Source organism: Plectropomus leopardus, chromosome 15 (assembly GCF_008729295.1).
Source record: "Plectropomus leopardus isolate mb chromosome 15, YSFRI_Pleo_2.0, whole genome shotgun sequence".
NCBI classification, from domain to species: Eukaryota; Metazoa; Chordata; class Actinopteri; order Perciformes; family Serranidae; genus Plectropomus; species Plectropomus leopardus.
Window position 1 is genome coordinate 27,709,124 of NC_056477.1, and position 26,605 is coordinate 27,735,728.

General features: G+C 37.8%; 1 protein-coding gene across 3 annotated transcripts in view; it reads left to right on the forward strand.

The window, feature by feature from the left end:
* Positions 1-26,605, forward strand: part of LOC121954216 (regulating synaptic membrane exocytosis protein 1-like) — a 105,851-nt gene that overhangs the window by 69,547 nt on the left and 9,699 nt on the right. Inside the window, exons 9-23 of one of the 3 annotated variants that reach the window (XM_042501559.1) lie at positions 107-230; positions 2,087-2,104; positions 3,600-3,646; positions 4,553-4,668; positions 4,760-4,890; positions 6,421-6,592; positions 7,062-7,209; positions 11,066-11,228; positions 12,732-12,830; positions 13,368-13,427; positions 18,200-18,289; positions 19,539-19,622; positions 21,921-21,986; positions 24,698-24,807; positions 26,057-26,175. In XM_042501559.1, the coding sequence (XP_042357493.1) occupies positions 107-230; positions 2,087-2,104; positions 3,600-3,646; positions 4,553-4,668; positions 4,760-4,890; positions 6,421-6,592; positions 7,062-7,209; positions 11,066-11,228; positions 12,732-12,830; positions 13,368-13,427; positions 18,200-18,289; positions 19,539-19,622; positions 21,921-21,986; positions 24,698-24,807; positions 26,057-26,175 (1,547 nt within the window). The remainder of the gene's footprint in view (positions 1-106; positions 231-2,086; positions 2,105-3,599; positions 3,647-4,552; positions 4,669-4,759; positions 4,891-6,420; positions 6,593-7,061; positions 7,210-11,065; positions 11,229-12,731; positions 12,831-13,367; positions 13,428-18,199; positions 18,290-19,538; positions 19,623-21,920; positions 21,987-24,697; positions 24,808-26,056; positions 26,176-26,605) is intronic. The other 2 variants (XM_042501560.1, XM_042501561.1) reach the window with 2 other exon arrangements.

The following is a 26,605-nucleotide window of genomic DNA, read 5'->3' on the forward strand; positions in this document are numbered from 1 at the left end:
CTCCTTTTACTAATTTCTTGCGATTTTTGGGACAAGTTGTTCATTGATGAAAAAAAGTGTGTCATTTTTTGTCAATTTTCAAACGCACATGCATGTCTGATTCCAGGGGATGAAGTCTTACAGTGGAATGGGAAGCTGTTACCGGGGGCGACCATGAAGGAAGTTTACAACATCATCCTGGAATCTCAAGCTGAGCCTCAAGTGGAGCTGGTGGTATCCAGGCCTATTGGGTAAGTCAGGAATAAAACACACCCTGTGCACCTGTCACTATCATATCCTGAAAATGCATCTCTCGAGTTATAGCTCAATGGCCTGTCTAAATGTTTCAATTTAACCCATATCTAACCACATGGTGTTGGCTGAGGCTCTGACTCAGAGTTGGCCAACCTCACAAGGGGACGTTTATTTGTATTCTGACCGCGACTGTGCAACTGCAATCTTAATATTAAAAATAGCCTGCCATTACCTGCTGCAGGGGGTTGCCAAGTTATTTAAACAGGAGATTTCCATCTTGTCTCATGTGTCCCCTTTAAAAAAGCACTTGTGTTTATTCCTTGGATGATGTAAGGTGAATTATTACTGACCAAATAAAATAAGCTCCATAAAAGACAGGAAGTGGCTGCATCAGATATTTCTCGCTGGCAGATGCCAAGCCGGACATGGGCACAGCTGTGAGTGCATGAGTTGGCCTGTGGCTTTAAAGTAAAAAAAATGGCTGAATTTTTAGTTTCATAAAATTTATTTATCTTAGTCAGATAATGGTTGATATGTTCTCTTTTAAGGGACTATATAGGAAAAGTCAGAATGCTCTTTTGGATTTATTTATTGATGCTTTTGGGATGTGCTTTGGATGTAGTCTTTACTAGCGTCTTAAAACAGAATTTAATATTAGTTTGAAATATGTTTTTGAGGCGCTTTATTAGGGACACAATTCATTATGCCATTAATTTTCTCACAATCTAATGATGACTTAATTGATTTGTCTCTCATTATTATTTGTTCAGATGTCTTGAGTTAACACTCACTGTAGTAGATGTATTTCTATTGACAGTTATTCGTTATAATGCATTTAATTTTTTTTGATTATGTTCAAATTACTGTACATAGTTTGGAGGATCAGCATGCTTGAATAAATGGTACATCTTGTGATTTGTGATGTGACAGACATTTGGAAACTAAGTGTTTAAATTAATCCATAGCTATAGTTTAATTAATAAGAGCTGGTTTTTATATAATAATAATAAGAGTCATTAAATTAATATCACAACCTGGAGAGTAGATGTTTGGTATTTCTTTTAAAAATGCTTTATTTTAGAGTTCTTTAATTTCCAAATAATAACCTAATCATTTATTTGGAGGTTTTACTTTGTGTAATATGTAATTTTAATACTAATCAATGGAAAATTGTCATTTTATTACTACTTTGTTATTGATGCTTGACTCTTTACACATGTTGAATTAGTTGATTTACTGTGTTTTGCTAGAAATTCTTTGAAATTGGTTAATTGGAAGTTTACCACTTGAACATTGTCTCTATTTTTACATTGGCCTATCATTAGTAACAAATTATATAGCCCAGAACACTTACAAGGAACTCAATAGAAAATTATAAGGAAAGACCCGCCAAGTAAAGCGTCATCAAAATATTTTAGTATATGTATCTGAAACAAACAAAAAAAAAATGGCACAAAAGAGTCATGATAGAAATCTCAGTTCTAATATGTACAGTAACACACACAACAATAAACAATCTCCTAATTTTGGTTACTTGATTCTACACTTAAAAAAAAATTAGGTTCTAGTTTTCTTGATAACTTTCCAGGATAATCTTCTTTGAGACACTTTAGTCTAAGTAACCTCACATAGATCACTTAGTAACAAATGTACGGTACAAGTTGTGGTTCAGTATTTCTGATAAATATTGCTGTGAGTAAGATTATTCTGTTGTAATGGCTCTATATTAGACTCATTTCATGGTCAAATATTCACTGTTGGTTCAGGCTCTTGTAGCCTTTCTCAAGATTTAATTGCTCTTTGTTGGGGAAAATAGTTGAATGTATTAATTTCTCTCCAAACACTCGCGAAGGGTGTATAGAAAATATCAGTAAGTAATCTGACCATTTTACTAGGACCTTAATCCTTTCACGCTTAAGGAAACTACTTTGGTTTTGCTGGTGCCATTTTGTATCTCTAGATGAACTGAACTGAATTTTATTAATTAGGGATGCCAATTGATGCAAATATTGACTTTTGTGAAAATAGCTGTAGTTTCTTATCAACAATTAAATTTAAATAAAACTTCACTTGAAGGGATGCAAAATGGCCAAATGGGAAATGCCCATCAATGAAGCATTGCTTTTGCAAGCAAACTGTTTGTGCAGCGTTTGGAATTTAGTTGTAGTATCCCAGAGTGAAATCCAGCACTTACAAATAAGAAATGCTTATTTCTTTTTTACTTTTAACCTCTTGGTTTGGAAGTTGGGGCATCGGGATTCATAAAGCAAGCAATATTTATTTTATTTCATTTACATGTTTTCAATTTTTGATTTTGGAATGGGCTCCAAGGCAACCTAGGGTCCATGAAACACTTATCAGTTTAATATTTGTATTTGAAATTAAAGGTTTCAATTTCAAAACTTGAAATAGTTCAACATTTTGGGAAATTAACAAATTTGCTTTCTTTCCAATTGCAATGAGGAGATGGATTTGTCATGTTTTTATGTTAGCACTTTAAAATTCCTTTAAAATAATGGAATTTTTAAACAATTAGTTGCAATAGCATAATTTTATGAGGAAACTGTGTTATGGTTATTAACAATTTAAAATTCAGATTAAATAAAGTCATTGACCTTGCTGCTTCAAGGCTTTGTGCTAAGCTAGGCTAACTAGGCTAACAACATCCCGATTTAAGCTCTAAACTTACTGCATAGCCATGGCAGTATCCATCTTATCATCTCACTCTGAGAAAGAGATTGAATCAGTGTGGATTACCAAATGTTGAACTATTACCAAACACTGAAGTATTTGTCGCCCAATGTGTGACTAACAAATTTAAAAGGCTGTCATCTCGTGTGCTAACAAACACTGACAAAGCCCTCCAAATATAAATGTTAGGGAGGCAAATGTGAAACACTGAACTTTCAGACTGTTCAGATTTTTTTTTTTTTTATAAAAGGACACATTAAACTGATAAGTGTCACACAAATTACCATGCTTTTATTACATGGAGCTGGTGCAATGGATTCTGGTGTTACCCATGGGATCCTTAATTGTAGTGGTGGTGATGGTGGTGGTGGATAAGAAAAAATGATGGTGTGGACAGAATTGAGCCAATGGCTCCCATCCATTATTATTTTAGATGACCGCTGGCCAGACCAGATGTCTGAATGAGTCTGGGAAACACTGCAGTCGTGAAGAAATTGGCTACACCCACATCTTCCCTTTGCTTCTCCAAACAACTTTTAAATACAGCGCTACTTTCTTCCACTACTGCATTTATATGCATGTGTGCTTGTGCATCAAGAACACTACTAACTTTGTTTAATCCAGTTAGATGCCAGTGTAAAGGTGACTGACATGGTCTTCTGCTTCTTTTCCAGTGATATCCCAAGAATCCCCGACACGTCCCACCCTCCATTAGAATCTAGTAGGTATCTCCCGTGGGATGTTGAAATAGTCTGTATTCATATGTCTGCCTGGCTGATTATCTGTCTTATACATTTTTTTTAATTAATTTATTTTTTTACGGTGTTTGTTTTGTTCAGGTTCATATATAATATAAGGATATGTGACAAGTCTGATGCCAAAAACAGCCTGGAAATTAAATAGAGAGAATTTTGCTTCTATGTTAAGCCTTATGTGATAATAAATTAGTTTTACATTTATTTTAATATTTGTTCATAGACATGTTTGCTTTTTCTTTTTTCGAGAAAGCAGATATGTATTATAGTGATTAAACATTTGTGCAACCAAAACTTACCCTTCTTTTTCATTTCTTTAAAGGCATTCCGACTAATTATAATTATGTGTAATAATGTGAAACCACAATATTTTCTGAGACAGTTATCATACTGTGAAAATCTCATACACCACCTCTAAATGTGGTCTGAGCGATCAGATCTTGAGATGTTAGGATGCATTTGGTGCATTCACACCTGTACTTAGAGCTGTTCACTTGGGATCCAATCACCAAGCGTGGGGAAGTGGGTTTCTGCATTAGTCAGAACAGAAGTAAAAATAAAACTTGATCTCAGGACCATTTTATATGGCACATGAGACCCCAATACTTCTAAACAAAAGCCTATTGGACTCAAAGTAGGACAGAAGCTTGGTCATTTGTCATCCTGACAGATGTGGAATGGTCTGTGTTTTTTATGTGAAGTTTTCCAGGGAAAGGAATGGATGCTGGCTGTTAAGTAGATATCAACTAACCAAAGAGATTATGTTTTTGCAAAACAAGTTTCTCACATTTTCCCTCTGACTCTTGTCTTGTTTAGATCTGATACTCTTTTCTTGGGATTTCAAATCACTCTTTCTCTTTTTGCATTCATAGCAGGTTCCAGTTCTTTTGAGTCCCAGAAGATGGAGAGACCATCCTTAAATGTCCTGTCTCCCTCCAGTCCTGGGATGCTTCAGGATGCTCCACAGTTAATGCCAGGGCAACTCTCAGTGAGTGTGCGCACTTTGAGTGTGTTCGGCTGTTAATGTGTCAAAGTAAAGATGAAGCATTCGAACTTGTTTGTGTATGTTTGCCACCCAGGTGAAGCTTTGGTATGACAAAGTGGGTCATCAGCTAATAGTCAACGTGCTGCAGGCTGCAGAGCTTCCTCTTCGGCCCGACGGGCGGCCCAGGAGCCCCTACGTCAAAATGTACTTCCTCCCTGACCGCAGGTATGCCACCTCTTCACAAGGAGTCTTAGGGATCAGCATAGGTTAAGCTAGATGACATTAAAGTCTTCTTGCAAGTTGCACTGAAATGCAGTCTGGGTGGTGAGTTTAGATGAACTAGAAGTCTGACCTGCTGATTCCGATTTTGGCCAATTCCAATTTTCTTTTTTCAAACTAAATGCCAGCATACACAATTTTGGAAACTTTAATTCACAACCAGTAGGAACTTGAAACCTTAAAAATCACTATATGATAAAAAAAGATGAGGGCATCCACAGAAGTGAAAACCTTGTAAAAACTACTACTAAAGCTATCAAATTGAGCCTACTTGGTTAGAAAGCTAACATGATATTAACTAGCAAATTGTGTTAGACCACTCATATCTGTTTTTTTTAATATACCCCACAGAATATTGCGCTAATTGTTAGAGCATTATCCTTTCCTAAACGTAAAAGCATTAGCTTTTCTGTCCAAAACGTGACCTTATTATCAACCTACATAACCGCAGTAATCTCGACAGTGTTGTTGAATAATCAGCTAACTAGCAGACATGGATAGACCATCCATATTGATGTTTTTATTGAACTATACTTTCCGGACTAAGAAACATCACACAGTAGCTTTCAAAACCACATGCAGTGTGCATAGGAATGGATCAGTGTGCATTGAACTTTTTCCCTGGTGGTCTGTTTAAATCACTAAATTTGTAGCTAGTTGCTTTTTTAATAAAGTCACTAAGAGCATCTGAAAAGTTGCCAATGAGAGGGCGTGACAAAGTGTCAGTGTTTGATGACCAGGGAATGTGAACAGGTTGCAGCGGCTCTGACAATAGTCGGTTACTGTCTGTACCTCTGTTCACACGTGGACCAGCGTATGCTACATGCATGCAAATTTGATCGGAACTGGACTATGATCTTCGACCAGCTGATCGCCAAATGTTAGGTCAGGCACTGTCTCCAGTAAACATAGTATAAAAACTTCTCTGAAGGCTTCTGGAGCCTCAATTAAAGCTTGCTTCCATATTTTTGAGTTGATTAGAGCCATAAAATCCAAATTTGGGCACACAGTAAGACACCTGGTTGGGATAAGCAATCACCAACCACAGTTGGCTGTAACAGATTAAGAATCCTTTTTAAGACAGATTAACCACTGAAACTTACACATTGCAAATTTCCCAGTAAAATACTTGGAAATCCCAACATGTATCAAACACTGACTGACAGTTAAGGATTTCCCTCTTGAAAAGGATATTTTACCTTCTGACCTTAGTGAGAACCAGCATCTAGTGGCCATTTGCGGAACAGCAGGTTAAAGCACATCTATCGCTGCTTTAGCTCATAGTTAAAAAACTTTAACCCCAACTCAATGTCACTTGTAAATGCATTCCAGCACATAAAAGTGTAATAACTTTAGATCAATAAGGCCAAGCAGACTTGTAATTTGTGTCTGGGAAGTTTTATTGTTGGAAAAACAATAAATATGAGTGCTGAAAGGGGAACTTGGTTGGCTGAGTGTTTATATTGTTAAACACAGCGACAAGAGCAAACGAAGGACGAAAACAATGAAGAAGACCTGCGAGCCCAAGTGGAACCAGACGTTTGTCTACTCGCACGTCCATCGCAGGGATTTCCGCAACCACATGCTGGAGCTGACGATATGGGACCAGCCCAGGTCACCAGAGGAGGACAGCACCTTTATGGGAGAGGTACCACACACACACACACACACACACATACACAAACATCCTTGTACTTATATCTTTGTGACCCTCATTGACATAATGCATTCCCTAGCCCCTTACCTTACCACTACAAGCCGAACCCCTACCCTAACTCCAGCCTAACCCTAATTGTACCCTGACCCTTTAACCAAGTGTTGACTCTCAAACGGTCCTTTGAAGAAGTAAGGACCAGTCAAAATGTCCTCACTTTCCAATAATGTCCTCACTCTGCTGCAAAAATACTTTCTTTTGTCCTCACTATGTTGATTGGACAAGAACATGCAAACACACACACGCAAAAGTCACACTTTGTACATTTTTTAGCCTGCTGTGCTATTTTCTTGCATTTTTTCTTTGTAAAATTGTATTATTAAACAGCATCTGTGTTATATTAATTATTTGTCATGAATATCAGTAAAAGATTTTATTGCTGTGTTAATTATAACTTGAGCAGATCCTGATAGAGCTGGAGACGGCCTTACTGGACGACAAGCCTCACTGGTACCCACTTCAAACCCATGATGTCTCATCCATCCCGCTGCCCCGACCCTCCCCGTACCTCCCCCGACGACACACAGACGCCCCTGGCAAGAAGCTGCAGCGTAAGTCTCAATCTATAAATGCCCCGAATTGCATTTGTTTATGTAAAAACTCTTCCATAATCTCTGCGTGTGAATGTGTGTGCATGCTTCACTGTATGAGAGAGAAAGGACTGTGTGTGATTTACTATCAGTGAGCAAAGTTTAATACATAAATCAGTGTAAAAGTCTGTTTTTTGATGTGCCTGCATACGTGCATGTGTATATGTGTGTGTGTGTGTGGTGTATGTACATATCTGTGTGTGTTTCTATGTGTGTGTCTGTGACTGTTTAGGTTCTCAGCGTATAACAGAGCCTGAATTTGATGGAGGTACAGCAGTAGTGTCTAAAGGTGGGTGGGGATCGTTTCCTAGTATTACTATCAGTGTTTCCCACCAACTCTATTTTATTTGTGGTGTTTTTTGGGGGTTGTTTGGCTGAACAGGTGTATGCATAACTTTTTGTTTTGTATGGAATAAGTTTTGTGCCAAAATGTTCCCATCATTTTGTCCCAAATGTATTTCGTACACGACAAGCAACCCTTATACTGGTAAGCAAAATTTACACCAGCTGACAGAAACTAGAGAAAAGCTAACTTATTGAAGCTAACTTATCATATTGAAAAGTATTTAGAAACTATTGTTCAGGATGACTTATCCCTTTGAAACCTGAGCAATTTGGCTTAATGTCTTTTGAAAATATGGGAAGAGGGCACAAAGGAATTAACAAAAATGGCCAAAAAATTTGCACAAAAACAAAAGTAAAATAAATTACAAGAAAATTGCCCACCTAAAACAGAAACATTTTAATTAAATTTTTCCTTTCTTTTTCCTTTTTTTATGTTCTATTCTGTTTTCTCCAGCTATTTTTTTTAGATCAATTTCTTCACATTTTACTATTTTTTTTAGCAGTTTGTGCAACATTTCTTGCCCAGTTGCTCATTATGTTTTTTCATGTGTTTTTGAAAGATATCAAACCATTTTTTTTCCAGGTTAAATGGTGGAAAAAGGCATCTGAATGCAACAAAAGAAAACTAATGTCAGTCCAGGTGTTAAAGGGTTAAGTGTAAACTGACATTTAAGGATTAACTTTGGTATTTCCCAACCTGGATTTTTCCATGTTTTTGGCAAAAAGCATCTGCAGTGTAATCCCTACAGGCAATTGAACACAGTTAATTTATTTCCACGTTTTGTTTTTGTCACAGACAGGTTTAGATTATCCATAGTGTCTGATAACATTACATAACGGATCCTTACAGAGGTCTACTTTTTTGTTAAGGAGTACTACTTGTTTGAGTACTTTTTGTTTGACCAGAAATTCCGAAATGTTTGACCGAAATACCGAATTCGCCACCATCAAACACACCAGGCTCCATTAAAATAAACAATAATCTAAATGTGTGTAGCACCACCATATTTACACATCTAACTGGGTGAATTAAAGAATTTTCAATCCAAACCAGTGCTGGAGATTGTTGAAACAATGGAAAGACGAACCATGACCGCCTTTATGAGTTTCATTTTGCTTCTTTGACTCTCTACAAAATGTGTTTTACAATGATAAAATTATTGTCTATTTAAATGGAGTCTGCTGGGTTTGACATCGATTTTGGGGCTGTTTCTGATTAAAGAAAACATTTCTTATTCTTAACAAAGAGGCTGATCTCTGTAGGGATCATTTCCATTATGTTGTCATACACTTAGCAACATTATGCAACTATAAGGTGATTGCTGAGACTTTTTCCCAAAATTTTCCTAAAATACCAACGTGTCTTGTAGAAAGAAACAGGCAGGAAGCAAGGCACTCGTCTTTAGGACAAAAGCTAAAATGCCTTTATAACATTGGCCAGGTTCTAAAGGTAGAACATGATTAAAAATGATTACGTCTTCGACTTGTTTCAGCATCCAGCTTTCAGGAAGTTACAGACAAAACTGTGATGAAATGATGATGGTCAAAACAAGGCACCAACCCAAAAAACGTCAGGATTTGACGACTTGGGAATGAGATTTAAAAATCAACTAAAAGCCGCATGATGTTGCTGTAAAGTAACAGTCTGAGCCAGTTGCCTGCAATAATTACACTAAAGCTTGTTTCACTCACACTGGGCCCATTTCAAAAATTGTTGCTTCATGGGAAAAATGGTCCAGGTTGAAAAATATCCAAGTTACCTTTTTTCCAAGTTTTCATATGACATCAAATATTTCTGCATACCTTTTATTGTACTGCTGTCTGCCACTATGATTTTAAAACACTCTTAGCGAATTACTTAAAAAAAGAAATAAAAATGAAATTCAGTTAAAAAACAAAAAAGACATCAGTACGTATGACAGGCCACCACAAATAAAATAATGAATGGGAAACACTGTCATGTCATAGACTACATGTTGGCATGGGGAGAAACCATCCAGGCTCCATGCGCCACTCAGGCAATCGCTCTGCCTCAGCTCTGAAGTGGGTCTCCATCTAAAACATAACTTACTACCATGTATGTTGAAACTCTGGGCTTTTTGTTTGTGTTTGTGTATAAGTGCATAACTGTGTATGGTAAATGTCCGTCTGAGTGTTTGTGTCTGTATGTTGGGGTTGGACTGGTGTATAGATTTGTTGATATTGGCTATTGTAAGGATTAGGCTGAATTATTGCACATTTCTTTGGGATAATCTAAATTAATCTGAATTGATTATGTAACATTTTTATCACATATCACATAAGTATGGGAGACAAAAAAATATAGGGTATAATACCATTTCACCCTGACCAAATTCCATACAACAAAATACACATTTCAGTGTGTAATTTGGATGCCTAGTAGTAATGGAAAATTCTGGAATTCTGGAATTAAATTGGTTAAATTCAAAGATATTGAGTGGTATCACCTTTCATCAGAAAATATTAGCTACATTATATCAGTCGAACCCTATCTACCACTGTATCCACCTGTGTTTCTTATTAATGAATCCCCAAGTTAAAAAGAGGGATGGGAGGGATGGAAAAATACACCTTACTTTGACCTACTTTTTCTTTTAATTTCCATGCATGGTAGGAATAAATGAAAAATCCTTGGTAGCACTTTCCAAAGCAAAACGAATGGCCCACTGTGAGCTTTGAGGTGCTGTTCTCTTGGAAATGAAACCAGTGACCTTGGGACCACAACAAAGCCTGACAAACTCCCACAGATCCCTTCAAGGCTGATCAGTCTCTCTGTTTATATTTTTATCTCCTGAGATAGTTCTGCTACACCAGCAAAGAAAGAAAAAGTTCTTTTTTTTTCTTTACTACATTTAAAAAAATACAGGACACAGTACTGAAAAGTAGCCAGCTGCTGTTCTATTATTAGACTAATCTTTTAATAGTCCGCATCCGTGAGACAGACCGTCCTGTTGTAGTTGCCATATAATTATGTTCAGTGGTATCAGGCTCCATGTAAGCACCATGGTAAGAGTAGTAAACAAGCATACTTTGACATACACTGACATATTGTGTGACACTAAGCCCAGTGCAGGAATGGCAGACCCCGCCTTAACCAGTAAAACTACATATGAGAGATAATTACTGAATGTTAATACACTGAATTACTATTTGCTACTATGAATAAAATCAAAAATTAAATTTGATGTCATAAAAACTAAAAAGTAATTTTATTTAATACTCTCTTTTACTTTTTGATTATTTGGGGTTTTTGGATAAAAGTAATCTATATGTATAATTGTAGAGGTTGTCTTAGATTCTACTTAACTATGGATCAGCTGTGGATCCAGAAAGTCTTTACTAGAACTACTACAGAGCTCTTTAATACTTCTAATTCTGATGTCTTACTCATCTTACTGATGAGAGTGTGTTTATGTGTGTGTCCGCGTGCACCGCCGTTCCCACCCAGCAGCAGATGGACGTGGCAGAGAAAGGCAACGGGAGTCCGGGTCTACCCTGGAGGTGCCGGACCAGCAGAGGACGCCCGCCCATCACATACGTTCTCGTTCGGTGTCTCCGCACCGTGAAGAGCAGGGACGAATCCGGTCACGGCCAGCCAACGTTCCCGCCCAGAGGTGAGGGTTAAAGGATGTGATTTCAAGAGCAACATTCAGAATTTAAACAAATGTACTATTTCACTGTGAAATATTATGAGTCATTAATAAGTTTTAGGGAAACAGAGTTAGGAATATTTAAAGTGATACACCCAATTTTTTTAAGTTGTAAGCTTAGCTGTAAAACATTTGTAAACTGACCTTTTCACAAAAAATGATCATAAGATTTAGCATCTCATTATGTAGTGATGGCAAGTATTGTGTTTAAATTATGTGGTGGCAGCATGGTTGGATTTAGGTGCCAAAAGTTTTTGAGTAGGTCTAGAAAAGGTTGTCTTTACGACATATTATGACTTTTCCTTTGTTTTGTTTTTTCCAACGTGCTATACTATGAATTTTTTCTCAACATATTTTACTATGACTTTAAAAAAAAATACTGTATAATAACCTCTTTTAAATATACTATACAATGACCTTTTTACATACTGTATAATAACTTCTTTTAACCATACAATATTATGACTTTTCCTTTAATATCTTTGATATACTATACGATATATATGACTTTCTTCTCAACACACTATACCAAGACGTTTTTTTGACATACTATACATTTTTTAGTTTTTTTTTTTTTTACATGTGGAGCATAAGTATGTAGTAAAATGATGTAAGTGCATAACATTTAGTTTAAAGTAGTCAACATGGACATTTATTTTCACATGGGACACACATTTCACACAGGACACAAACAGCTGTCTCCTGAGTGAAAGTCCCATTTTGTTTGACTCATCCACCACCTCAGTGCTACAAGGACCTTCTTACTCTTTATACTATCTGTGGGGTCATAACATTAACCCTGCAAATTGCACAACATCGTTAAACCAGGAAATTCATGTGTTCACCATGACAAAGGATCCTAACTAACTTTCCATTGGCACTGTTTCCATGGTGCTGGCAGGTAATTTCAACACAGTATGTGCCATCACCACATCATGTGGTGTTAACAGGTTGTGGTCATTTCACATATCTCTCTGAGACCATGTTGTTACTGCTAATTCCAACAAATTTCAACACTTATAATCCACTTCTTTGCCACTAATTTATATATTTAGTATGCTCTAACTGGTCATATTTTGGCTAAGTATAAAACATAATTTACACACTTTAAAACTGTGGGCTGTTAAGTGTTAGATGGCATGGTCCATTTTCTAATGGGGGACCTACTGCAGCCCGGTGGGAAGACACTGGTCAGTTGTTAGAGGTAAAAGCAACACAGGATAGAGAGATAGGAGGAATGAGAGAGTCTGCTGGAAGGCAGCAAACAGAGTCCATCTACTAATGAAATGTCTGATGCAGAACACACAGTGCTGCCAGCTCTGCTTTTACTGGCCCAGCCAAATGAGCCCCGCCAAGAGTCTGCTGCAATACCGCCTGACCACTAACCTGACATAAGTCTTCACTCGTTTCTTCCTTCCTTTCTTCCTTTTTTCCTCATGCCTCCTTTCCTTCCCTCCTGTCTTTCAGGAGTCTGGATGATGAGCTTCCTTACACTCGTCGATCTCGCTCTCCGACCCGTTACGACGCTGCCAGAGGTCGCCACCAGGAGGAGTACCTGGATGACAGGTGAGTGTGTGTGAGCACCCATTTAATAGAACTAATTAGATGATTGGCTGTCAAACAAACTTCATTTGACTGTATGTTTTTTTGCGTGTGACATACTTGGCTTATCTGTGTGTCCAGTTGGAATGAGAGAGCTGAGTTTTGTGTGACTGCCTATTCTGTTTCTTCATGTAAGCTTGACCGGCTGTCATTAGATTTGCTAAAACATCATTTGAGCAAACAGGTTAAGTTCCTTGTTTTCTGCCCTTTCTTTCACCAAATTTCCCCTTTTCATGGCTGTTTTCTTTGGGCCTCAAACCACGTTTGGTGCAGTAGCTCTCCAATAATCGTCATGTTGTATAAAGTGACTTTAGAGCAAAACAGCTATGGCTGAGGCATTTCTGTGTGTGTGTGTGTGTGTGTGTGTGTGTGTGTGTGTGTGTGTGTGTGGCAATCAGGGACAGCTTCTCTTTCCTATTCACCCTCTTCTCCTTCTGCTCTTCTGGTTTTGTGACTGTTGTTGATTTCCTAATGTGTCATCCATCCCCATGGTAACCACAGTGAGGTCATCATGATCCACCAGTCAATGCGAGGCAAAAGTGCTGAGTGCCTCCACACCAGGTAAACTGGCCAATAATGACATTTTGTTTACATTTTCGTTCCCGTTTAGTTGTAGTTGTTTGTGTGCAGTGTCTTTTTTTTTTCTTTTATTAAATTAAAATATCTCTCTATACAATAACAGAACAACTTAAATCCATCACTTAATTTCTTGGAAAAAAGGGAGAAAATGACCTACTGCAATCAAGCCTATTTTTACTTTGCTGATAAGTAAAATAGGTGTTGTAAAAGTAAATTTAACCCTTCAAAACCTGGATTAACATGGTAACATTTTCTTGTGTTATGATCCGCCGCCTTTCACAAGTTATTTAACCCTTTGAAACCTGAGAAATTTGATTACTTTCAAAAATATGAGAAAGGACAATGAACAACTCAGCAAGAAATGCCCAACAAACTTCAAATAATGAATAAAGCGTGACAAGAAAATGACCAGAAAATGTATCGAAGAAGAGAAGAAAAATAAAAAAAAAATAAACAGAGGGAACAATATCCAAGAAAATTATATTAAGAAGTAGTATGATTAAATATTTAAAACTGTGTTACCGAAAAAAATATACATATAGGATATTATTATTATTATTATTATTATTATTATTTGTTATTATTATTTTCATTTGGTTTTTATTATTATTATTGTTCTGACTTTATTTTATTTTATTATTATTTTTCAATTCTCAGCGCTTTTGTCCGAGTCATTTGTTTTGTTTTGTTTTTTACTTCTATGTTTTGCTTATTTTCAGGTAATTTATTTATTTTTTAAATTTTGTTTTTATTTATTTACTTTTACTTTTTACTAATATCTTGCTTATCTTTGGGTCATGTCTTGTTAGCTTGCTCCCTATGTTTTTAAAGGAAATCAAACCAATTTGCAAAGGATTTAAAGGGTTAAATTGTATACAGAAAATAAAACCAACATAAGATTCTTCCCAATGCAATGCAAAAAAAATGTCACCTAAAAAAACAGTAGAAGTCAACTTGTGTACTACACTTCAAAGATAAGACTAGCAATGTCCATAGTTTTGTTATAGTCAACAAATCCCATGAAAAATGCCGACAGCGTCTTCATTGTCCATTTTGCAATAGTGCTCCACCTCCCGACCCTGTCTGTGGCTCTCAACCCCAAGCCCATTTGTTTCTACTAAAAAATATTGTGCACTGTAGTTTTGTTCCTCAAACAAAAAGGGAAAGGTGCTTGCGTTAGGGACTATTTTCAGCTGCGGATTAATAGATATTTGGCTCTTGTCTGTATTGTCTGTAGAGGCAGCAGGATGGCAAATGTGGGAGTCAAAATATACTACAATGTTTGTGTGTTTGTTTTGGTGTATTTTCAATAGTTTTTTTTCTTAATAATTGAGCTCTATGGATCAGAAGAATAACATATAGCATAGCATAATAACAAACAGTTACACTCAAAGTTGGTTTTGGTCTTTTCATGTGGTTTGTTGACAGTAAAATATAACCTGTGATCACTGACTTGACTTGATAATAATTTGTCATTTTCCCAATAACTTTTGGTACCAGTCAGGCAGGAAGCATGTGGGCAGCCACACAGAGGTGTTAACTTTCATTTTAAAATAATGTTAGTATTAGTAGTAGTATTAGTAGAACAGATTGAGGAAGGGAAAGCAAAGAGCAGGTTGTGAAGTTGTACTGCTGCCTCAGATCCACAAGAGGACACTACAGGACCATGCTTGCATTCAGACTGCTCATTCTTAGCATGCTGCTGTTCTCTCTGCAGGTCTTGTCTCTGCACTGTTTCCATATTATAATCCATTTTAAGATCACCTTTTTAAGATAACCTTCACATTGGGCCTTAGATTATTTGAGCACACAGTCAAAGAGGTAAGTCACACGCTTGAGAACACATCTGTATGTCTCATCAGAGATGTCTCCTAATACATCTATACCTCTCAGTCATATCATAAGCTGGTAACATTTTCATATTTGTATATTCTGTAGACACAGATGTATCTGAGGAGGGACAGTGTTTTTAAGTGTGTCAGTAGAGACGGGAGCTGGCTTTTGATGCTTGTATGCCTGTCATGCAGTGCTGTAGTTCTACTCGCTTACACTGCAAAAACCAACAAGCTCATCCAGTGATTTTGCAAGCAAGGCACTGTTTAGAAGCATATCGCAAACAAAATGAGTGTTGTGAAGAAATAACTTTACATTTTTATTTTGATCCTACTCTTACAATATCTTGGACACTAGTTACCTTGAAAAACGTATGTTAATATTACAAAATATATATTTAATTAATAAGTTTACTTAAAATGTAGTTGCATTTACTTAATTTTGTGAAGATGTTGCAACTTTAAAATGACAAATGAAAAAAAAACTACCAGGTTAGTCTGAAATGTTCTATTAACTCAGCAGCATTTAGGAAAATGATTACTTTAAACGAATTAACCCTTTAAAACCTGGATTGACATCACTTTTCTTGAGCTGCGTTCACCCACCTTTTACAAACTATTTAACCCTTTGAACACTGAGCGCATTAGTTTGATTTCATTTGAAAACATGGAAGAAAAGTCAATGAGCAACTAAAGACCTGTCCCACAAATTGAAAAAAAAAATGGTAAAGGATAAAAAAGACCTGGAAATGTAGTTTAGAAATAATTGATGTTTTTCAGGTCAACCAGTCTCCAGAATTGTTTTAAAGTAAGATCAAAATAAATGAAAATGTAAAATTGAGGAGTTAAACCTCTCTGAACAGCATATCTTTAAATGCCTCAATAACTTGCTGCATAGTACATAAAATCACTGGATAAGTCCGCTCCTTTTTGGAACCACAAAACTTTCTGTCTGCTGTTCAAACAGTCCCACGGTTTTTTTTTCTCCTCTCCCACCCATTCCTCCCATTTTTCTACTTCTGTCTGCTGCATGCATGCTAACATCAGGAGATCCACTAGGTACAATAACACACTGCCACCTAAGATGCCCCTTTTGTTCAACGGTACCCACAAACACCTAACCAGGTAAGTCCACAGGTGAGGGCTCAGTATGCTTCAAACAGACAATTACATTTGCTCTGTAAACCTATTTATGTCTCTAAAATTAGAACCACAGGAATTTACCGGATATTGTATAGACCCTAGAGGTTTATGTTTTGGCCATCAGTTATTATTGCACCTTTTCTGGGTAATCAGGTTTTCCTTTTCAGTTTGGCATGGCAGACAGCTATAGATAAAACAATACCCATGAGCCTTGTCGGCCAATGCTATGGTGAAGAATCTAGTTTGAGTAATGTGTTAGAGATGTAGAAAGTTGAAAACACTTTGTAATTGCATTTTGGAACAAATGCACCAAATTTGCTGAATTCATCCAAAACTGACCTAGAATTCAGAAGTAAGTCAATTTTAATGGAAAATTATAGTTTATAATCTTGCTCTTATGTAGTGTGTAGTACAATTCCAAGCTTAGTGATTGATGTTTTTCAAGTGCATCCTGGGAGTCAAACTTTGCATCTGCACTGATGTTATATAGTTGACTTTTCATCAAAGAACCACGTCTTTTCCAATGCAAGTTTTTGTCTTTTGCACTATCGATTCAACTGGAAGAGTTTCATGCCCATCTGAGCATAGGAAGTGCTCCAACTATGACTCACCTAAAACTGTCTATGGAAAAAAATGAATGCAGTTTTAGAGCCGGAACCAAGGGTGCCGAAAATAGGTCCTCCAAAAAAGTCTGCCATAAAAGCCTTCTCTTTCTGTATCATACTGCCTCCCCAATCGCTCCCCAAGAGTAGTGTGTTTTTAAGCCTTTGTAGTCTTGATACAATGAAATAGGGATGACTGTGCACACTTTTTGGACAGTCTCCTTTCAAAGGAAGAGTAAAGTATCTCAAAGAACACACAAAAATCAAAGGAATTACAGTAGTTGTATGAAAGATGCTCTAGAGAGAAGTTCAAACCCTCCCTACATTCACACCTAGCCAATCATTTGTTTCAGAAAGTAGTTTCAGATGTTGGAAAGGTTCTTTCAGACACTGTTAGACAAAATTCTACAAGCACTTTGTTTGAAGCATACTGAGGCTCTTGTTCATTTCGTGTGAAAGTGTGAAATTTTCTCAACCTGTGGAAAAGCACAGTAGATGTAGTAAATGTTGATCATCTCCAATATTAGAGTTAGGATATCTACCAAACCCTGTGGACGACCTTTTATGTGAGTATTTTCTATAGCAGTAGGAGCCTCGTAGATTTGTTTCCGGGTCTGAACTTTCTTTCCTTTGCTTTGTTTCATTTGCAAATGCATGCTTTTTTTTTTTTTAATTGTCATCTTGTGACTAGTTCCACGCTGCCTGCATGTCGAAAGATAAGCTCTTTCAAGGGATCACGCAGGGTCACCGCAACGCGCAGCTCCATCACACACCGCGTAGTAATGTTCACAGATGAGCAGACAGATAGGTAAGATGCACACATACATGTGCACAGATTATTATTAATGGATGAACATATGAGCGTAAGGCGTGCCAGGTTGGGAGAAAGTGCAGAGAGCATTCCATTCTTTTCCCATGATAATCAAAAAACATTTCTGCTGTACCTCATCTTCATGATAACCATGACTACTTTGAGACACTCCCATCATTACAACAGCCAGACAGTCATGGTTTAGCTCTCAGACTAGCATTATGATTTTGGGAATCTAACTGGCCTTTCTTTTAAAGCATTTTTTCTGTTTGTCCATTGTTTTTCTCTTTGTGTTTGTTTCTGTCCTCTCCTTCTGTCTCCTCCTCCTCCTCCATTGGATGGCATGTTGTGCTGTGGTGCCTCTAGTGATCTGCAGCCTTCTCTGGACAGGGTTAGGAGCGCTAGTGCCAACTGTCTGATTCCAGACAATCATGTCCCCTCACCAGAGACTGAAAGGTACCAGCCTCTGTCCCCACCACCCCTCCTGTAGAGCTCCAGTAGTCTCTTATCCTCTGCCTTCCCTGGTCTTTGTAGTTCTTTACTGTCTGAATGGTCCTAGATTTAGATTCCCACCTCCTCACTCGACCCAGACCCTATCACTATACACTATTATTGCAATCCATGTTTTGCCACAATCCTCAAGCTATCTTTCAAGGTGCATCGATTTTGAGTAGATCATCCATTATCAAGGATCATCAGTAACACTTGTATTTGTTTAATTGCTTAATTCTTCAGGGACTTTGCCAAATTTCAAATAATGTAAGTATCACCATCTAGACCGCTGACAACAGAATCAGTGCACCTCTTCCTCTCCCTCACCTTACCTCAACACGTGTATCTAGAGATGAAATCCCTTCACCAACCAGCCTACTTTACCCTGCGTAGTTTTACCCAGTCCAATCTTAAGTGGAATCGACCCTTCAGCCAGTCATGCGTCTGATTTGTTAGCTTCACTCCATAACCATATCCAGAGTCACCAAGATTTTTATGAAGACTGAAAAAGACCAGCTATCCAAAGAAATTTCTGGTGCCAGTGCTGCTTTGTTGGTCAACCATTGTCCACAGTGTAATCAAAGTACCCTGAACGATAGGTTAAAATTTATTCAAGTTCATTTTACTGCTATATGTTTAAAGAGTTGTGGGTCCCTGTAATCATTCATCATTTCTACAATGGGCTTTAAGTGATGCCTGTCTAGTGTGACTGTAGTGTAAAATATAAGGGTCAAAACACTCGGTCTTCCTTCCGTCCATCTTAATCCTGGATGTCCCATAAAGGTTTATTGTGGGTATTTTGGAAACTGAGCTACATGCAACTGCTGGGACACTGTTAATTGTTCTTGGCTCAAGAAGAAAACAGTATAAGAGAATTCTACACTGAAAAGATTGTAACTCTGTGAGATTACCAGATATTTACCCTGACTTGATTGAAACCAAAACAGCTAAAAGAACATAAGTCTAAATTAAAGCTAATGTTGCTTCACAATGTGTAAATAGGAAATTGTTTTGTAACAAGTTTGCCATATCCACTTTGTGCGGCGGTTGTATAGTAGTGTCCTGCTACCCCCTTGTTGCTAAAAAATCCTTGTAGCCACATCAGGCACAAAGGGACTCCAACAGCTTATCACTAGGCACATGCTCAATAATGTAATAGTATGGCTTTCTGATTTGGTCAAAAGGTTGATATCTTTTGTATGTGTACACATAGAAAATCTTTGTCCCATTCCCTGCCCCGGAGACGTCCGGCAAGTCCCAGGATTCTTATCCAACATGCTTCCCCTGAAGATGACAGGTACCCTTTTGTGGACCCCCCAGCCCGCTGCCTCTTAGAGCTTGACTAATGCCTTAAAATATGATGCTATCATAAACCAAACCCTTTTTTGTTGAATATTGATATAAGGAGAAAGATAAAAGCTTTTTAATTTTTTTTAATTTATTTTATTTTACAAGGCAAAGTCTGTGACACCAATTGCTAAGTTTTTGTTTTGTTCTTCAAGTAATAGATGGAAGGCATTCTCTCAAACCCGACTCCCTCTGGGTTCAGCTGAGTCTTATTGGGTTCAGGCAGATGTCAAGCTCTACCTCATATTTGCAGCTAACACTAATCTCTTTGCTGAGTTGTGATATTCTGTGATTAGCTGGTGGTGAATTTGCAACCCAAACTCTTGCAACTCTTTCTACTCTGATAAAAGTGTAGTTTGTGACTTTATCTTGTGTTGTATAAAACAAGTACATTTAACTTTTAGCCAAATTCAATTAATACAGCAGGAATGTGGTGGAATTTCACATTTTCAAATGCATTTAAAGGAGTTCAATATAACTCTCAGAGCATAGCATTGATTCAAAAGTTGTCTGCACACGGCTCTCAACATGAAGGTGGCTGAACCAGCAGCTGATGGTGCCAACAGCATGAACAGTGATGAAGATGACAACAGTGCTGACAGGTAAAAGTGTTAATCAGCAGTTAAGTGGAAGACGGGTGCTACATTTGCATTACAACAATTTTTTGGGATCAGCGGTAACTGCCGCATTAGCACAGTACAGAGCGGCAGCAATCAGCTAGCCAGTGGGATACATACGTGGGACTAACATGCTCTAACATGCGCAGCCAGACTGTCTACCACAACATTTAACAGAAAGCTTGGATTATAAAACACACAAAGTCCACCATGTCTTAATAGACATAGTACCACTACATACTAGTTGGTTTCTGCTTTAAGAATCATTTAGAGGAAAATAGTTTAGTTTAGAAGAAATAGTTCAACATTTTGGAAAATATGTCTATTCAGCAACATGTTAGCGGTCTTATATTTGTCCATGTAATATAAGTTACAGACAGGCAGTTAGCTTAATTTAGCCTAAAGACCTGAAACAGGGAAAACAGGTAGCTGGTACTGTCCAAAGATACAGATTAATAAACAAGACAAAACATGTCAGTTAGCTGATGTACTGGATTTTGCCACTGTGTTCTGAAATTTTCTTGAAACCAATAATAGTTGCAGTTGCAACTGCAGGGTTTCATTTTATTTATTTATTTATTTATTTATTTTACAAATACAAGATAAAATCACAAGCTATTCTTGACTTTTTGCAATTTAGCTTCCTATTGCTAAGCCTACACTCCTGGTTTGTGGTCAATGAGCTGGACACAGTGAGAGTGGACATCATAAACAAGGTAGAACTTCAGTCAGAGTCTCACATGGGCATAAACAAGTTCTACTTTGTTTCATATCTTGTCATTCACATTGTGTTAAGGGTTGCATTTCTGGGTTTTCAGCTTGTGGGTGGTGTTTTCTGGTTTGTAATTTTGTTGCCAAGAGTTGTAGTGATAGTTCTCGTCCCTGGTTGTGGTTTGTTGTGGCCGAAGCTTTGTCCTGTTGCTTTTTCTATCCTTCCTTCACAATTTTTAGTGCCCACTTTGTTCTCTTATGAACTTAGTAGTTTGGTTATGGTGTGAAATCCTGCCTTGTTGAGTTTGCTTCTTTCAGTCTTTCCGAGTGTACTTTTTGTTCTGGGAATTGCATCTGCAGCTTCTGTGTGCTCGCCTCCTTACGGAGTGTCTCTTTTCCAAGGCTTAGTGCTCAGCAATGACTTACAATTCATGATGTCCATAATTCATATCAGAAGTGTGGCTGTGTGTGTTCGTTTGTGTGTGTGTGTGTGTGTGTGTGTGTGTGTGTGTGTGTGTGTGTGTGGCGGTGCATGTATCATCCCTGTCATCTTCATGGAGAATATGGATGCTACTTCCTACTCAAGAGACTTTAATTCACCTCAGTACAAAGAAGAGGTACACACTCACACACACTTACATGCACACACACACACAAGGGCACAGCTACAGATGAAGCAAGAGTGTGTGACATCCCTTATTCATATCACAATCACGCCATCCATCACAGCATGCCTCCTATTTCCTGTTTTCCAGATCATAAACTTATAAGGCCAATGACAGCCCCCCTGACAGAGTCGGACTCCTTTAAATCTAAATGATGTATCCTCCATCATGCTCTCTTCCATCCTCTCATCCATCCATCCATATTTTTTTTCTTCTTTTGTGTATTGTCCCCTTCACTCATCCACCATTCTCCAGGCAGCCGCGGACCCTGGAGACACCTGAGTGTCACACTCTTGGCAGGAAGCTCTCTGACAGAGGCAGGTAAGGCATGTACTGTAGGCTCAGCACATGTCAAACAGCAGCATATGAGAGAGCTTGAATTCACATTACCGACTTTAAATTCTTAAGAAAAGAAGACTTGCTGATCCACTCACTAGTTTGGAAGAAGCCATCTTTCCCTAAATTTGTCTCGAGACCCATTTGCACAGGATCATCATTACAGGGGAAGAAGTAACTCATCTTTCTGAAACCACAGGGTTTAGTTGTAATGGACGTAGATTCAGTGTGACAAAGCCAAAATATAAAGACAAAATGGAATAAAGTTTTAGGGGGAGAGATGTGAGACAAATAGCCCTTTTCCATTGAAATAGCACATGCACATGGGTTTTTTTAAAACACGAGTAAACGCGCTAGGAATAGGCTACAGACTGATTTCCCATTGCCAGTAGAGCAGAGCTGTGCACATGGCGCTGCAGCATGCCTTTCCATGTGTCATGATTTCTGGAAAGAGACATTGCTGCTGAGTTTTTAAAATCTATTTTTTTTTGGGTGCTTTGAGCACCACAAGCCGAGTGCCATTTAGTTCTATTATATTGGGGAAAAAAGGCAGTCCCTTTAAATTTTAAACAAATCTGCTAATGTCAGCTCGCTAACATGCTGATGTTTAACAGGTATTATTTATGATGTGTTGGCATGTTAGCATGCTAACATTTGCTAATTACAGTAGCACTTAACACAAAGTACATTCAGGATGATGGGAACGTCATTAGTTTAAAAGGTAATGGACCAATTTAAAAATTGACTGGTCGTAGTGTTGAACTGAAAATTATTACAATTAATCTTGTGGAGGACATGAATGTCTTTCAAATTTAATGACACTCCGTAGCTGTGAAGACATTTCACTTGAATGTCACATAATTTGGATGACCTTTTATTTATTTTTCTGTTGCTTTTTTTCTCTCCTCAACCCCATTTTTTTTTCCAATATCTGTTCCTGCATGCTGCTGCTTCCACACTGTGTTGTGGGGCTTTGGGTTTGTATGACATTTGTGTGGTTGTGTGTGTGTGTGTGTAGCAAAATCAAGCCTACCTCCATCTTACGGGGCTCCAGAGGAAAGAAAGCCCCACTGCGACCCCTTGGTAAGGGGATTCCCTTTGAATGAGTGTCCCCTCCTGACCCATTGACACAGAGGCGGTTCCACTTTGAGTTACTGTAGAATAGTTACTTTGCTAAAACCAGACAGGGCTGCTCTCTCACTCCTTCAAACCTGTTTATGTTTGTGTGTATGTCTGTGACTTGTTGTTGCCATGTCACCACCTCTGACACTGCTGCTGCTGTGTGTTTGTGTATTTAATGTCTATGTGTTGTGTGGACACTCAATGTTCAGTCGTTTTGAGCGTTTGTGTTGTGTTACATTTCTTTGGTGAGCGTGAAATTTGCATATTGTGTGTGTTTCAATATTCCACAAGCATCATCTGAAAAACTGAAGTATAACATATAATAATACTGGAATGATTATATAGTTCATTGCAATGTTCTGAGTTTAATGTCAGTTGATGGCCAGTAAAAATGGCAATATGATTTTATATATTTATTTATTATGTACAGAATAACTGGTGATATAGATGTGTGCAAAAAATATTTTCACGTTTAAACATTTCATACTTAACTGATGAAATGGATAGTTGATGGCCAGTAAGATGGAAATTTTTATTTGTATTTATTTACTTTATATATATATATATAATTATATATAATATGATAAAATAATATGATTTTTACATGTACAAAAACTATTTCCATATATATATATATATATATATATATATATATATATATATATATATATATATATATATATATATATATATATATATATATGTATATATATAATATGATAAAATAATATGATTTTTACATGTACAAAAACTATTTCCACATTTTTAAACATTTCATACTTAATGGAATAATGACATTAATATTTTTAAGAACATTTATTTGATTTAATTGGAACAATGAACCAAAACACATTGAACTGACATTAATTTTGGGTAATTCACTCTAAAAGATGAATCAGGATTTTCTGAATAACCGTGGTTCTTTAGTGAGAATGGGTTAGAGTGAATGAATGAGTGCAGATGTGTGTGTGTGTGTGTGTGTGTGTGTGTGTGTGTGTGTGTGATTTGTGCTTGAAGGCTTACACCTTCGCTGTGTGTTCTCTCACTGTGTAAATCTTTATTTGCTGCTCTTTCTGCAACAGGATCCCTCACTGCCAGCCCCCATACAAGCTTCACTCTGCTTCACTTTGTGAATCTGTTGTTGCTGCTGATTTTCTCACTAAACTCTTCTTTCAGTGTCACGATGATGCTTTTCCTATAGCCACATGCTGTCACATTATTTTTTCTGCAATTCTGTATTTGATGTTACACATTGTAAGAAATATGAAAAGTCAGCAGGTTCCATTGCGGTCATTCTGCTCAGTTTTTGTGTTCCTTTAGGTGATTTTCATCCATTTGTAACATCAAAATGATACTGTCTTATTAGTGTTAACTCAAGAAATGCGATCTCCATCCAGCCAGCGACTGATGCTGCTGCGTACACCCTGGATCACAAACATATTGGTTTTAATTTAGATTTCTGTCCTTTTTTATCCCCATTTTTTTCATTTTTTCTTTTGTTTTTTCTTCTTTTCCCCTCTCTCCATCTTTCTTACTCCCTCTGTCTGCTTTGCTATCATGTTATTTTGTGTCAGGGGCCACCTCCAAGGTGGTGCGCCTCTTTCCTCCTCAGTGACGTCCTCCTCAGCCCGCAGAGTACGGCAACTCCCACAGCTTCCCTCCAAGAGCAGCACCGTAGAACAAGGTATGTGCTGATGACTGTGTGTGTGAGTCACATTTATGTTTGGGTGAGGGATGATCATCAGCAGTGTTGAAAAGTATCCAGCACGATGAGCTGTTCCCTGTGCTTTAGTGTGTGTGCCATTCACACATACTTATTATCATCAAAAACTCGTATACTTTCAGATTACTCCTGCTTTATCATTTAGTCCACTTTTAGACAAGAACGACCCTAGTAAAAACGAAAAAGTCTTTCCTGTGCATTTTTTAAAAAAATCCTTGTTCATATGAAAACATTTTGAAAATGATCCTCATGTACACAGATCTGCAAAAACAACCAAAAACACTGTAGTATGCATGCCAGGCCAGTAGCTGGCAGTGTAACTTTGTAATGACACACTGTAGAAGAGCACCACGCACATGATGAGCAGAGATGTCAGCGTTCTCACAGCATCCATGCATTGACAGTTTACACTGCGACAGAAGGGGTTGCATTTTCAAAGATGAAAATTCTGGAACCTGGTTTCTAAAGCTGGCAAAAGTTTAATGTTTAATGCAAGAACCGTTGCATGTAAATGGCCCCCAAGTGTAAAGGTTTCAGAAGACGTTTAGCCAGTTAGTGTGGAAATCTGTTTAAACAAGAGGGGGACTAAAAACATCTGACAGAGCAAATAAAACATGAGATTATAGATTTGTCTGGTTACGAGGCTGTAGTTTAGTGTTTAAGGGGTTATGCTGGACACTTTTGTGTGTGTGTGTGTGTGTGTGTGTGTGTGTGTGTGTGTGTGTGTGCGCGCGCGCGCGTATGCGTTTGTTGGGGGGTGGCCGTTCATTTCTGGAGTATCTGCTGGTATTCTGGCAACTTCACAATGGCTACAAGACTCCGGGAAATCACATATCTCTGCCAAGAAGTCTGGCAAATAACTTGTCAAAATTGCATTTTTTTGTACATCAGAAAAATTAACTCTAATGATGGTTGTGGAAATAATTACATTTAGGCTGCTCAGACAAGGAGCCTATCTTGACTGTATCTCCAAAGTTGAGCAGGACACTGTAAGGTTAACCAGTTAAGTAGAAAAAAGCAGTTTACTAAAACACTAAATGAAGAAGATGATTGTAAACAGGTTGATTATCTGACATCGGTGTTATTGTGTCTTGCTTTTCTGGATATTGAAGTTAACATTCTGCAGTTACTGATAAAGTGTGAGTTCATTGAGTTTCTTGTATTTCGTGTGTGTGTTTCTGTGTGTGTTTCTGTGTGTGTGTGTGTGTAGCCCTGGTAGCAGAGGAGTGTGTTCGTCAGCTCCAAATGAGGGTTCATTCCAATCGGGTGTCAGCAGCCACCACCTCCAGCCAACAGGACCTGGACCGAGCCCTCAAGAACAAACGGGAGGTGCGCCACGACTTTTTTTTTTGGCTTCATTTCACCTGACAGTTTACTTTAAAACCAACTCATCAGGAGAATGGAAGGGGGAGGATACGGGATCCAGCCAGAAAGCGTGGGCCATAACGTTGCGGAAGTGCATTGCAGGGAATTGCATTTACTGTCTAAGAAAGTAATAAATTATATTACAGTAATGGTGAAGACCACTCAATAAAATGAATTGGTTCCAAGTGGGCAGTCACTCAAGAGTGCAGTGAACCCCTCCAATACAGAAGTGTAGGATCCATAGTAGCTGCTTTTCCTGTCCCTAACTTACAGAGAAGTGACAGTTTTATGGTGATAGCCTGACTTTCACACGTGCCGACATGCCACGAGTTTGACTTTTTTTGTATGCAAAGTGTCAGTGCTGTCTTTGTGATGCATTACACTGTCTCCCATC